General features: G+C 40.0%; 1 protein-coding gene across 1 annotated transcript in view; it reads left to right on the top strand.

The window, feature by feature from the left end:
- The first annotated feature begins 6,029 nt into the window (after positions 1-6,029).
- The window catches only part of DHX9 (DExH-box helicase 9), a 54,483-nt gene continuing 47,173 nt past the window's right edge, over positions 6,030-13,339 (top strand). Inside the window, exons 1-3 of the mRNA XM_045982754.1 lie at positions 6,030-6,161; positions 9,415-9,547; positions 10,205-10,345. Coding sequence (XP_045838710.1) covers positions 9,437-9,547; positions 10,205-10,345 — 252 coding nt within the window. The 5' untranslated portion in view covers positions 6,030-6,161; positions 9,415-9,436. The remainder of the gene's footprint in view (positions 6,162-9,414; positions 9,548-10,204; positions 10,346-13,339) is intronic.

Here is a 13,339-nt window from a genome sequence, read left to right as displayed (position 1 = left end):
AAGGACACCAGAGAAATGGCCAGTATCTGGATTTGGGTAGTAGTTCTATTGGTGTACACACAGGTTAAAAAAAAAAAAAAAAATGAGGGGTGCCTGGGTGGCTCAGTGGGTTAATGCCTCTGCCTTCGGCTCAGGTCATGATCCCAGGGTCCTGGGATCGAGCCCCACATCAGGCTCTCTGCTCGGCAGGGAGCCTGTTTCCTCCTCTCTCTCCCTCTCTGCCTGCCTCGCTGCCTGCTTGTGATCTCTGTCTGTCAAATAAATAAATAAAATCTTTAAAAAAAAAAAATGAGGGTTTGTAAATTTAAGGGTTGTTCATATTCACGTATGTAAATATTTCAGTTAAAGGGATGGCAATTAACTGAATTAATTATGTATGAAAATTTGGGGTGAGTTGTTTTAGTATAGTCTGTATATAACTAAAAACGTGGTGATCTGTCAGACAGTTTACCGCCTTGAGAGGGTTCAGTAAAGACTCACGCTTGTGGCCCATTGTCAGTTAAATAACATACCTTTCTTATAGGGGATTGACTAAAAGTGGATCAGAAGGAATGAAATAAAATGCAAAAACTGTGGCTACCAGCTCTGGTTCCAAGGGAGGAATTTGGACCATATGGAGAAATAACAGCCATTTATCCCCCCACTATCCTCTCCTCCCAAATATCCAGTTATCTGTGTTTAGGCCTTTACTCTAAAGAGTAAAGTTTAGGCCTTTACTCTAAAGAGTTGCCTTGGCCTATGGTAGAGATTCCCCTTGGAGAGGTCTTGTCTTGAACCGATAATCTTTGGAGCTCCTTGGCTGGGAAGATCATGGTGCTTAAGGCATTTCGAGAACAGACACTGTTCTGTTTCAAACTTTATCCAGCCCTACCTGACTTGACTTGTTACCTCTTTTCCTTCTTACAGGGCCATATAAGAGCCTGCAGTGTTCTCCTGATTCTCACACAGGTTTCTTCTTGTCTGCTTTTCAGATGTTAGCTTAAATATTACCTTCTCAGAGATAATATTTTTAACCTCCAGTTTAAAATAACCACCCACTCAAATTCTATCCCAGCATTATATTTAATTCTCTGCATAGCAACTTATTATCAGTGAATATTTTACTTGGATCCTTTTTTATTGTCTGGCTGCTAAAATGCAAGCTTTCATCAAATCTGTGGCTCTATGTCTTCATTGGTTTTAGGGAATACTTCTTCAAATATTGCTTTTTCTCCATTCTATCTCTCTTCCATTTCTGAAACCTTAATCATATGTACATTAAACCTTTCACCATGTTCCATTTATCTTTTAGGTTCTTTTATGTATTTATCATTTGTTTTTTTCTGCAAGGTAATCTGGATATTTTCTACTGGTCTATTTCCAATTGACCAATCCTCTTTTCTGCTCTGTACAATCTGTTTTTTTTTAAGATTTTATTTATTCATTGGAGAGAGAGAGTGAGAGAGAGAGCATGAGAGGGGAGAAAGTCAGAGGGAGAAACAGACTCCCCATGGGGCTGAGATCCCGATGCGGGACTTGATCCCAGGACTCCGGAATCATGACCTGAGCCGAAGGCAGTTGCTTAACCAACTGAGCCACCCAGATGCCCTCTGTATAATCTATTAACCCATTAATTGAGTCCTGAATTTCGGTGATTCTATTTTCACTTCTAAAATTTCTATTTGATACTTCTCATTGATTTCAGCTCTCTGCAAATTATCTCCAATGTTTTCATATATTTTCTTGAACATATTAATCACAGTTTTTATAAAGTCTCTGATAATTTCAATATTTGAACCATTTATGGGCACATTTTTGTTATATTTTCTCCTCTTGATTTTCAAACATTTGGCCTGTCTCCTGGCTTGCCTGGAGACTTTTTTTTTTTTTTTAATTAAATTTGGGAGATCCTATAAAAAATTGTACAAGAAATAGGTCATTCTGTCTTCCTCTTCTGGCAGAAAGAGAAAGATAAAGCACTTTGGTCCAATGAGGAAGTGAGATGATTTAAGGCTGGTTTTCATTCCCCTGAGTTTGTCCTTCCTTTTAGAATGTATCTATGAAGGGGGTGTCAGATGAAAGCCTGGTCTCTCTTCCTTGGTGAACTCCAGGTTTTGTCTCTCTAGAACCATAAGCCTCCTGAACACTCTACCTAGTTTTCTTCAGCCCAGTAGCCTGTTTTCTATGTGGTTTCTTGATCTCTTAGGAATCAGTAAACGTATCAAAGCAGCTTAGGAATGAGTAAATGGATCAAAGTGAAAAGTGACACAAAAGCTCTGCTGTTCCCTCTTTCCCAGGATTTTAGCCCCTCAGATATGAGCTGCCTTGCTTCTAATGCTTCAAACGGCTGTCTTATTTTGATTTTCTTTTTTCCACCAGATTTTAGGAGTTGCTTCTGGCAGGAGAGTTGGTCTAATAAAAGCTACTCTATCATACAAGTCATCTCTAAATGCAAGTTCTATGATAAAAAGATCTCATCTGTCTTATTTATGGCTATTTCCTCTAGAATAGTGCCTAGTACCAAAAGCAAAAAAGAAACAAACAAAAAACCAAAACAAGACCCTCAATAAACATTTATTTAATATAAGTAAGAATTAGACCCTATATCTATCCTTGACATGAGTATTATTTATAGCCAAAGGAGCCCAGAATTGTTCATGTCTCCCTTTTAAAATAATTTCTCACCCTCATTCTCCCCTCTACAATAGACATCCATCTAATGTGTTTAATGTGTATCTTTAAAAAATTTTAGGTAAGGGGCGCCTGGGTGGCTCAGTGGTTTAAGCCGCTGCCTTCGGCTCAGGTCATGATCTCAGGGTCCTGGGATCGAGTCCCACGTCCGGCTCTCTGCTCTGGAGGGAGCCTGCTTCCCTCTCACTCTCTCTGCCTGCCTCTCTGCCTACTTGTGATCTCTGTCAAATAAATAAATAAAATCTTTAAAAAAAAAAAAAAAAAAAAAATTTTAGGTAAAACATCTACCGTCATTTTAAATTTACATAAATGCTGTTGTATAACTTATGTTGTTCCTTTTTCTTTTCACTACCCCTGTGCCCTTAAGCTCTGTGTATATCCAATTCATTTCTTCTGATAGCTGCTTTGGATTCCATGGTTAACATCCACTGCATTTTTTCTGTCTAGGGAAAAGCACCAAATTGCCCCTAAGCCCCTGCCAACAGGAATAATGCTGTAATGAATATATTTTATATGTTCTCTTACTTACACGAAACTTTCTTATATATTCATATACCCTGGCATTCAGGGTATATATACAGATATAGATATAGATGTAGATATATAGATATTCTGCCCCCGATACATATATTTGTCAGGGAGCAGAATAGTTTAATTTTAACACACACAGTTTGTTTGGCTAAGTAGTACCTGATTTCTCTCCAGAATGGTTGTCCTAGTCTACTTTTTTACTAGCTGGCTTGGCAATCTTATATCCCAACATCATCACCAACATTCAACATTTGACAGTATTCACTTTCCTAACGTTTGCATGTGGTGATATCTGTTTATTGTTTTCTTTGTATTTCTCCTGTTACTAATACTTTTGAGCATCTTGAATATGCTTAGTGACCTGTTGATTTTCCTTTTCTGCAATTGCTTCTTGTCTTTTGTCCATTTTTCTCTGAGGATTGCTACATTTTTCTTGTTGATTTGCAGGAGTTCCCTAAATAGTTCAGAAGAATTAATCATCTCTTGACAAGCTTAAACATCATGAATATCTTCCCCAACTCTGTCAACTATGCATTACCTTCATTGTGTCCTCTTTTGAGGAAATATCCTTTAATATAATCAGTGACTTTTAATTTTTTGTCCGTGGTTTGTACTTTTGAACTTTCCTTTAAAGGGACTTTTAAAAAATAGATCTTCCCATTAATCTGTTTGATATCCAGGCCCCGTGGATGCACTTGTGAGAGTGGCGGAGGAGTTTGGCCCATAGGAAACCTTGGACTGGCTACCCTCCTGGAATGCAGAAAGCACCCAACTTGTTTTCCTTCTTGGACTTTGTCTTTCTTTTCTGCACTTACACTTCTTTTGCCTTTTTATATACTCTTGATGTAAACCTACCCATTTTAACCTAATTTATTCTGTGCTTGGAAGTGAAAAGAGTATAAGGATTCTGGGAGGACCCTGAATACAAGGACCTTAGCCTATTGGGCAGTGTAGGCCACTTCCTAAGACTCTGAGGTCAAACTACCCCAGCGGTCAGGAAGTCTCTGTGAGCCTTTTACAAAACAAACAAAACTTCATTCCTGTCTGGATACAGCACTGTATATGGTACTATAAGAGTGTTGAAGGGCGCTGGTGTTCATGGGTGTATGAGTCTGCTCAAGCTTCACCAGCACACTCTTCCCCAAGACATCATGACCCTACTTACATCCTAGTTCTGGTTGCAGGCTTTCTTATTCCATTCCCCCATCCCCAACCCTCTGCTTATTTGAGAAACAGAAGAGCAATGAACCAAAACATTCTCCCTCATTTCTCATCATCCATTTCAACTATAGGTGTTAGTGATGACCATCTCATTTTCCCTGGAAGAAATTTTGCCCCAGTCCATGGAGTTGGCAGAAATAATAATGACATGAGAAACTCTGCTAGTATTTTTTATGCACCCCACAGATTGAATTTAATCCATATCTTTGTAACTTTTATACCAAACTCCATAACTAAGTCAACTCTTCCATAAGTTATTTCTAGCCAAAAAGGTCGATGTGGAAGATTAAGTAGTAGTTATGCTAAGCTCAGTAGTCATCTAGACAGTCATATACTGGGAACATCTAGTTGTTGTATTGATATCTGACCACACCGTACTTCTGGAGCAGGTTTTGGAAGTTTTCATTTACAAACATTAAGCTCTAGTTGCTAGTTGCCAACAGTAACCTACAAAGGTAAGGTCAGTTATGGCCCACAATCCCCTTGGGACTCTAGGTCTCAGGAGCAAGGCCCAAATTAATGAACCAACTCAATAATAAAATTTTACATAATCCTTGGAAAGATCCACTTCTGAAAGTTTTATTTATACTTAATACGTTGACACTTTTGCTGTATTCATTATCCGCTACAAAACATTTGTCAGCCATGTAGGCAGGTTGAATTTCCCTTATTATAAATATAAGGAACCTGCTGCTTTAAGCACCCTGAAAGTACAAAGAAATTTAAAAAATTAAGGTCTTTCTCTGATGATTTTACTCTTAATCAGAGACCGCAAACACATGAAGAAAATAAGAGTAAATGCCAAACTGTTCCTCGGACTACAGGAGCAACAGAGTTTTAAAGGGGTTGATCACTAGGAGCTCGAATTGAGGGGGAAAAAAAAGCAGTAAAAATGAAAAATCAGGATGGATAAGGTATGATGGGCCCAGACAATTGAATCTCTGAAAACAACCCCAACTTTAAGTATTTTGTATTGCTGCCTTTATGGGAAGCACTAAGTTAAAAAATGTAACGATGACTACTACAATAGCTAAAGATACAAATTATTACAAAGGTTCTGGAGACAAACTTATCCAGTTTAAGCAAACACAAGCTTGCACGTTTTATCCACTCATCCAGCTGGTTTTTACCGAGCTCTTAAGATGCGCCACACACGGCAGTGAATGGCCTCAGCTAGCCAGGCAGGTTTCCTGCCTTCACTGAGCTTCTTTCTTTCAGAAGACGTCGGCATTAGAATACCCGAATCACTACAATAACAAGACCTATTGAACACCAATTCTGTGCCAAGTACTCTTCATAGCACCTAAGATTTCCGGCTCCGTCTTCTACCCTTTATCTGTCATCAGCGGGAGGTCCCCATGATAGAAGCGATGAAATCTTTTGCTACGTCAAATGCTTGAGGTCCCCATGGCTCAAAAATGTTGAAAAGCAAGGGACAAGGGAAGAATCTCGCTTCGAGCGCAGCAGGCCCAGCGCTGCAGATCTCCCTGGCGACCGCATGCGCTGCGGGGTAAAGGTAGCTGCGGCTCCGCCCCTCCCTCTGGGCGCCGTCCGCCCTAAACTCGCTTCGTACGCATGCGTACGCGCACCGACCCCGCCCCCCTGGCACCGCTGTCGGAGCCATTTCTCCGCCGCCTCCACGCGAGCTGCGGTGTGTTTGCCGGGTGTTTCTGACGAAGGCCGCGGACATCGGCGGTCCTCAGAGGCCTGTGTTCTCGGACGCCAGGAAGCGGACGCCGGTAGGGAGGAGACGTCTTTGCCACCCGTTGAGGGGCGTGGGGCTCCGCGCTCCCGCAGCAGGGCTTTGTTGCGAAGCGCGGGCGGCGGTGGCGGGTGGGGGAAGGGGCGAGGCGGCCGCCGGGTTCCCGGATTGCGGGCTGCGTGCTACTCGCCGCGCTACGCCTGCGCTGCCCGAGCCCGCGGTATAGACGCGTTCCTCCCCCTCCCCCCCCAAAAGCAAGGGCCAGTCTCTTGTCCGAAGCAGCCAGACCCCACTTCCTCCTCCGGCCTGCGCGCGGCGGAGGCGCTGTTACCGCTGAGTGAAAGGGGGTGCATGGCCGGGTGGTGCGCCGGCGGTGACGCCACACACACCTCGGGCCCTTCATCCATTCATTCCGGTCACAAAGACCAGGCGCGGTCCTGCGGGCTCGGTGGTGGGGCGGTAAACACGTAGGGGCACACAGCCTTTCCCCTCCCGCACGCAGGTTTCGGTGGTGGTGGGAGGTAACGGGGAAACAAACATCTGCAGGTTCAGTGAAAGGATTGAGGAAATGAAGCTTGTCGGGGGAGAAAGCTAGTTTCACCATGGTGGCAAGGGGGAGCGTTTCCGAGGAGGCAGACTTTGTAGCGGATACGTGGGCGCGGAGGTGGAGAATGCGTCAGCTCTGAAGATGCGGGGAGGGGGGAAGCGAATGGCAGAGGTAAGAAGGGATTAGCGCTTGAGCACAGAGACTGGGAAGGAACAAAGAAGGCCATCTTAGCGGAGTATAATGAGAGGAGTGAAGAAAATGGATTTTCGAGTGGTCAGAGTGGAGACGGGGATCTAGATCGATAGATCCAGAACGTTCCTGCAGTACTCCAGGGTGCGGTAGTGGTGGCAGGGATGGAGAGAAGCGAATGGATTGGAAACCTGTTTCGGAGGCAGAATTGCCTGTAGGTCCCAGGAGTGCTACCTGGCTTGGAATTCTGGGTCTCCCAGTTAAGAGCTCTGTCTTCCCTGGGGCAAGGTATTCTTTGTCTCCGTTTATTCATCCGGAAAGGGGGAGAATAATAATGGGCTTTTCAAGACCTGTACCCCTAGGGCAAATAATACATTATACGTTAATAAAAAAGTAATAATAATAAAGTTAATTTAAAAATGCTAAAAAGTCTTGTCTGTGTAAGTATTGTAAGGGTTAGGGAAAAAGAGGATCCTCTAAGGTTACTGCCTGGGGCATTCTGAGGGTTCTCCCAAGGGATAGCTATGGAGGATCTGGAGGGAGTGTACCACTCCCAAGTTATGACAGGAGTAGCTTGGTGGATGGCGGTGCCATTTCGGGAGATGGAAACCCTTGGTCTGAGGGAAGAAGGAACAGGTTTGGGGAGGAAACGTAAATTGTTTTTATGGAGGTATCAGGTTAGCATTTGCACATTAGTGCTGTAGTTCAATGAATTTGATTTTGGAGCTTAAAGAAAAAAGATTAAGTTTGCAATATATATTTGGGCATCACCTATGGTTGATACTGAATATAATGGAGTTAATGAGACTGCCTAGGAAGGAAGGAATTTGATAGTGTAGTCCCTTCATATTTCATGGTGCTCATTCGTCCTGAGGGCTTGTTTTTTTAATTATTAAGGGGTGGGATTTACAGATCCATAGGAGCTTTCCTCAGCTTTTTAGTTAAAAGGATTTCCGCAGGGTAGCCTGTGCCTACGGAGTAAGTTTATACTGGGATCCGGTTTTATGATGTTAGGTTTAAGTGCTAACAGAATGCACCGAACAGAAGACATAGGTTTAATGCTAGTAATAGGGTTTCTTCTCACAGAAGACTAATTTTTTTGCATATTTTTTCTGGATCTCAATTTGGTCTTAGATATCTTGCCTTTTAAAAAAAAATAAAATTTACTTACTATTTATTTTTGAGAGAGAGAGAGAGAGGAGGTCCTGTGTGTGCTGTGGGGAGGAGGAGAGGGACAGTGAAAGAGAATCTCTAGCAGACTCCCCATTGAGCATGGAGCCTCACACAGGGCTTGATCCACAACCCTGAGATCGTGACCCTAGCCGAAATAAAAAATCAGAGGCTTAACTGACTGAGCCACCCAGGCACACTTCAGGTATCTTGCTTTTATTTTCGATTCAAATTTTAGATTCACAGGCTCCATATCTTTTGGTATATTTATAAACTAGATTAGAGGGAGAGGGCCAAGAAAACTTAATATCCTCAAATTTAAATGAATAGCGGGACGAGAGATTTGGTACTTAACAGGTTTGTGTTTCTAGTCTAAGTACTGAATACTTACTGTATTTGGACTTAGTACGGTAATATATAACGTACAACTTTGGGAACAGTCTACTGGGAGATATCTCAGAATGTGAATAAACGCTCTGATTCACACACAAAGTGATTGATGACCGTTTCTTAATATAGTAGTTTGACTTTGAATTTATGCCTCCACAGTGGGTTAAGTAAGGTTAGGGAAAATTAAACTTTCTATGCCCTTGTTTCTTCCTCTGTAGAGAGACAGTAATAGTATTTACCATATAATTTTATCTTCCATTATTTGAGGATTAAGTAAGTTAACACATAAGGTGCCTCTTGTAAAAGGTTGGATTTTTTTTTTTTTTTTTTTTTTTTTTTAAAAGATTTACTCATTGGAGAGAGCATGAGTGCGCACGGGTCGGGGGAAGGGCAGAGGGAAAGAGTCCTTGAGCTCACCCTCCTAGCCCTGAGGCAGAGCCTGACACTGGGCTCAGTCCCAGGACACTGAGATCATGACCCCAGCTGAAATCCAGAATCAGCCACTCAACTGACTGAGCCATCTGGGCACCTCACAAAAAATGTTTTTAAGAAAAGGTCAGGGGTACTTGGGTGTCTTAGTTAAGCATCCAACTTTTGATGTCGACACAGGTAATGATCTCAAGGTCGTGAGCCCTCCCAGCCCTCCATCAGGCTTCAGGCTGAGCTTAAGATTCTCTCTCTCCCTCTCTCAAAAAAAAAAAGTCAGAACCACTTGTAGTCACCCAAAGATAACCATTTTGAGGGTTATTTCTTTTTTAGTCTTGATTTATGCATGTATACTTTTAGTAGTTCAAATTGTGTAGTTTTGTATCCTACTTTTTTGTATAATGTCATAGGGGTTCCAATTATGTCATTAAAATTTTGTCATAAGCAGTTTTAATAGCAGCATGGTAGAATAGCATGTGTTTAACCTAGATTTTCAGTTAATTCCAGGTATTGGTTACTTGCAGTGTTTGCTTTTATAAATAATGCGATTTAACTTTTGTTTTCTTAGGTTGGAAGAAGACACTTGAATCATGGGTGATGTTAAAAATTTTCTATATGCCTGGTGTGGCAAAAGGAAGATGACCCCATCCTATGAAATTAGAGCAGTGGGGAATAAAAACAGGCAAAAATTCATGTGTGAGGTACTACAGAATGCAGTTTACATTTATGTGATTTTTTTTTTTTTTTAATACTTATTTTGGTATTAAGAAAACTGTTTTCTGTTTGGAAACTGTTTTATGTTCTTTATTGTTGCTTGCCTGCTCTTTTGTTTCATTACAAATCATTTCCAAGTGAGCATTACTTTTAAAACAGTCTGATAGGTAAATAATTCTGGTTAGAACATGTATCTTCCTCAGCTTCCACAGTACCAATAGTGCAGATTAGAAAAGTTGGATCAGCTGTTTTCAGTTTTACTAATTCCTGTAGAAAGTGGAGCAATTCTTGATTGCTTAAAGTCAAATTGCTTAAAATAAATGCAGATGGAGAGCTTGTTCTTGGGTCTTATAAAATCAGATTTTAATATGGGACATTTTGGTATAGAAGAAGAGAATATCTGAGCCACATAAATTAATGTTGTTTTCAGATTAGTTTATCAATGAACAGCATAATTCAAGCTTTTTCATAAGTCAACTTATAAATTTTCTTAGTTGTGTTATTTTTAGTGTTTTTATGGAGTATGTCTTCAACATTTAACTGTTTATCTCTTAATGGCCTATTGAATTACATATTTTTTAAGTCCTGGAATTAACCCATGTCACTTTCTTCTAATACTTTTTTTTTTTTTTGGACTGTTAAAGGTTCGAGTGGAAGGTTACAATTACATTGGCATGGGCAATTCCACCAATAAAAAAGATGCACAGAGCAATGCTGCCAGAGATTTTGTTAACTATTTGGTTCGGATAAATGAAGTAAAGAGTGAAGAAGTCCCAGCTGTTGGGGTAAGTACTTAGGTAGGCCAAGTACCTGGGATGAGTTCATGAAGATTTTGATTTTAGTCTGATTATGTACCTGACTTGTGGGCTTGGGAAATTTCCTTTAATCTATGTGTCTTGTGGTTTTATATATTTCATTCATTCATAAACTGATTTTTCAGAGGCTGTTGTGTTCTGTGTACTTCCAAAGATAACTTTTTTTCCTTATTTATTTATTTATTTATTTATTTAACAGAGATCACAAGTAGGCAGAAAGGCAGAGAGAGAGGAGGAAGCAGGCTCCCCGCTGAGCGGAGAGCCCCATGTAGGGCTCGATTCCAGGACCCCGGTATCATGACCTGAGCCAAAGGCAGAGGCTTTAACCCACTGAGCCACGCGGGCGCCCTAAAGATAACATTTTAAACAGAATATAAAAATGAGGAAAACTTGAAGACATGGTGTTTACTCCCATTGATAATTCCTTATTACAGCAGAAAGATATTGGCATATCATTCTTGTGTTTTTGATACCATGATTACTTCAATTATATTGTATAAGTATGCAACAGACTCCTTTCTAGTACTGTTTTTTTAGAGGTTAACTTTATTTCTCATTTAATTAAAAAATGAAAATTTGAGTTTTCACAAAGATGAATTTTTTTTTTTTTTAAAGATTTTATTTATTTATTTGACAGACAGAGATCACAAGTAGGCACAGAGGCAGGCAGGGAGAGAGGAGGAAGCAGGCTCCTCGCGGAGCAGAGAGCCTGACTTGGGGCTCGATCCCAGGACCCTGAGATCATGACCCGAGCTGAAGGCAGAGGCTTTAACCCACTGAGCCACCCAGGCGCAGTATAAAAAGATTCATATTATGATTTAAGTAAATACCTAAGGTAACGTAAAGATTGTTTATAAAACCTTTAGGAATAATATCTGTGTCAGTTTTAACAATTTGTTTTCATTGTGTTTGTATTCTGACTTATTTATAAAGGTTGATATAAATGTTTTATTTTCTTCCATTGCTTTGACCCAGAGGTTAGGAGACTTACTCTCTGGTATACTGTACCACTAGATAATTGCAGTTGGTTGGCCCATATGCAAAATAAAGGGATTGGGCAAGGTGATCTTGGAGATTCTTTACAACTATGAAAAGAATGTTGAAAATATCTTTCAAATACTTGGAACATTGGCATTTGCTCCATCTGTTATGACCTGTTCTGTATCTTTTAGCCTCTTCCTCTTTCTTAACGTATAGGTTTACTTGTGACATTTATTTTTGTTTTATGTAAAAATGTTATTTTACCTTGTGTCCCACATACTTTCACTAGATGTAGAATTCTAGTGTGCCAGTCCCCTTTTCTTTTAGCACTTGTTTTCTTCCATTGTTACCTGATGAGAAGTTAATTATGATCAAATCATTTCCCCCTGTATGTAACGTGTTATTTTCTTTAATTGCATTTATTTTTTTCTTTGGTTTCCAGCAGTTTGACTATGATGTGACTAGATGTGGTTTTCTTTGTACTTACCCTCCTTGGAATTTGCTGAGATTCATAGTAAATCTATGTCTTTTACCAACTTGGGGAATCTTTAGCTGTTATTTTTTCAAATGTTTATTTTTGCTTCCTTTGTTCTCTTCTCTCACTTTTGGGATTCATATGGTAAACTTGTGTGTGTTATCCCAAAAGTCCCTGAGGCTCTTTCTTTTTTCTTTCTGTTCTTCATAGTGAATGACTTCTGTTGCTTATCTTCAAGTTCACTGGTTATTCTCTCTCAACTCCCTTTTGCTCTTGTCAGTCCATCCAGTGAATTTTTTATTTCATATATTGTCTTTCTCGTTTCCAGAATTAACAGGTTGTTGTTGTTGTTGTTGTTTGTTTTTAAAGGGATTTTATTTCTCTGGTGGCATTTCTTACTGTTTCATTCATTATAAGCATATGTTCATAATAGGAATGAATTTTATGTCATTGAGCATAGTTATACATAGCTGTGTTAAAATTCTTGACTAAATCTGACATCTGGGTCATCTCAGGTTGGGTTCTTTTGGTTGTATTTTCTCGATATTTGTTTGCCTTCTTCTTCTCTGTGTGTTTTGGATTATCTCTTTGGCATTGTAATAATTATATTCTAGAGACCCTAAATAATGTTATATTTCTCGAAAGATTGATGTACTGTCAAGCAATTTGGTTGGACTCCTATGGCAGACACTTATCTTTTGGGTAAGAGCTCAAATCTCATTTCAGTTTTCTGATCCTTGCTAGGGAGCTTGGAGTTTATCTTGTACATGTGTTGTTCAGGGGTTAGCCAGTGATTTGGGCAGAGTTTATACACAGAATTTGAGATTCTTCCTTTTTTCTTTCCCAGGATTGCCTTCTCATTTTCTAGTAGTGGTAGTTTCCCCAAGCTCACATTCTCTGATTGTTTAGGCCAGAAAGACTGGGTTTTCTTTAGAGTTTTAACTGTCTCACATGGTCTTCCCTTAGGCTAAAAGCCATAGTAGACTGGAATTACAGCCTTTGCTATTCCTTGCTTTCTCATTTCAATTTTGATGAAGCTTCCAAGAATGAAGCAAACTGAACTGAATCAACTTCTGAAGATAAAACTTAAAAGAAGTTACTGGGAGCTGCTAATTTATATTATGACTGCTTCTTAAAATTTTGTTCATGGATCTGATAAAATCTAGACCTGTTAATATTTTTAAGGCCAAGCCCCTAGGGCACCACAGCTCTTTTCAGTTTTTGCTTATACACACCTCACTCTTTGTAGATAATTAAGCTGAAGAAGCCTGGGAATAAAGTTTGAAACAAGGTTAATAAAGTTCTTTGCATACCAAAAAATAAACTATCTTGTAGGCAGAATATAGGTGGTTCATGTTTTTTTAATCCACTTATTCACTGTTGTTTGATTGGAGAATTTAGTCCATGTACATTTAGTTATTAATAGGTGTGTGCTTATGCCATTCTGTTCATTGTTCCCTAGCTATTTCTGTAGTTTCTATCTGTTCCTTTCTCTCTTTGTGGTTTGA

The sequence above is a fragment of the Meles meles genome, chromosome 17, assembly GCF_922984935.1.
Source record: "Meles meles chromosome 17, mMelMel3.1 paternal haplotype, whole genome shotgun sequence".
Lineage (NCBI taxonomy): Eukaryota > Metazoa > Chordata > Mammalia > Carnivora > Mustelidae > Meles > Meles meles.
This window is presented reverse-complemented; position numbering and strand designations above follow the sequence as displayed.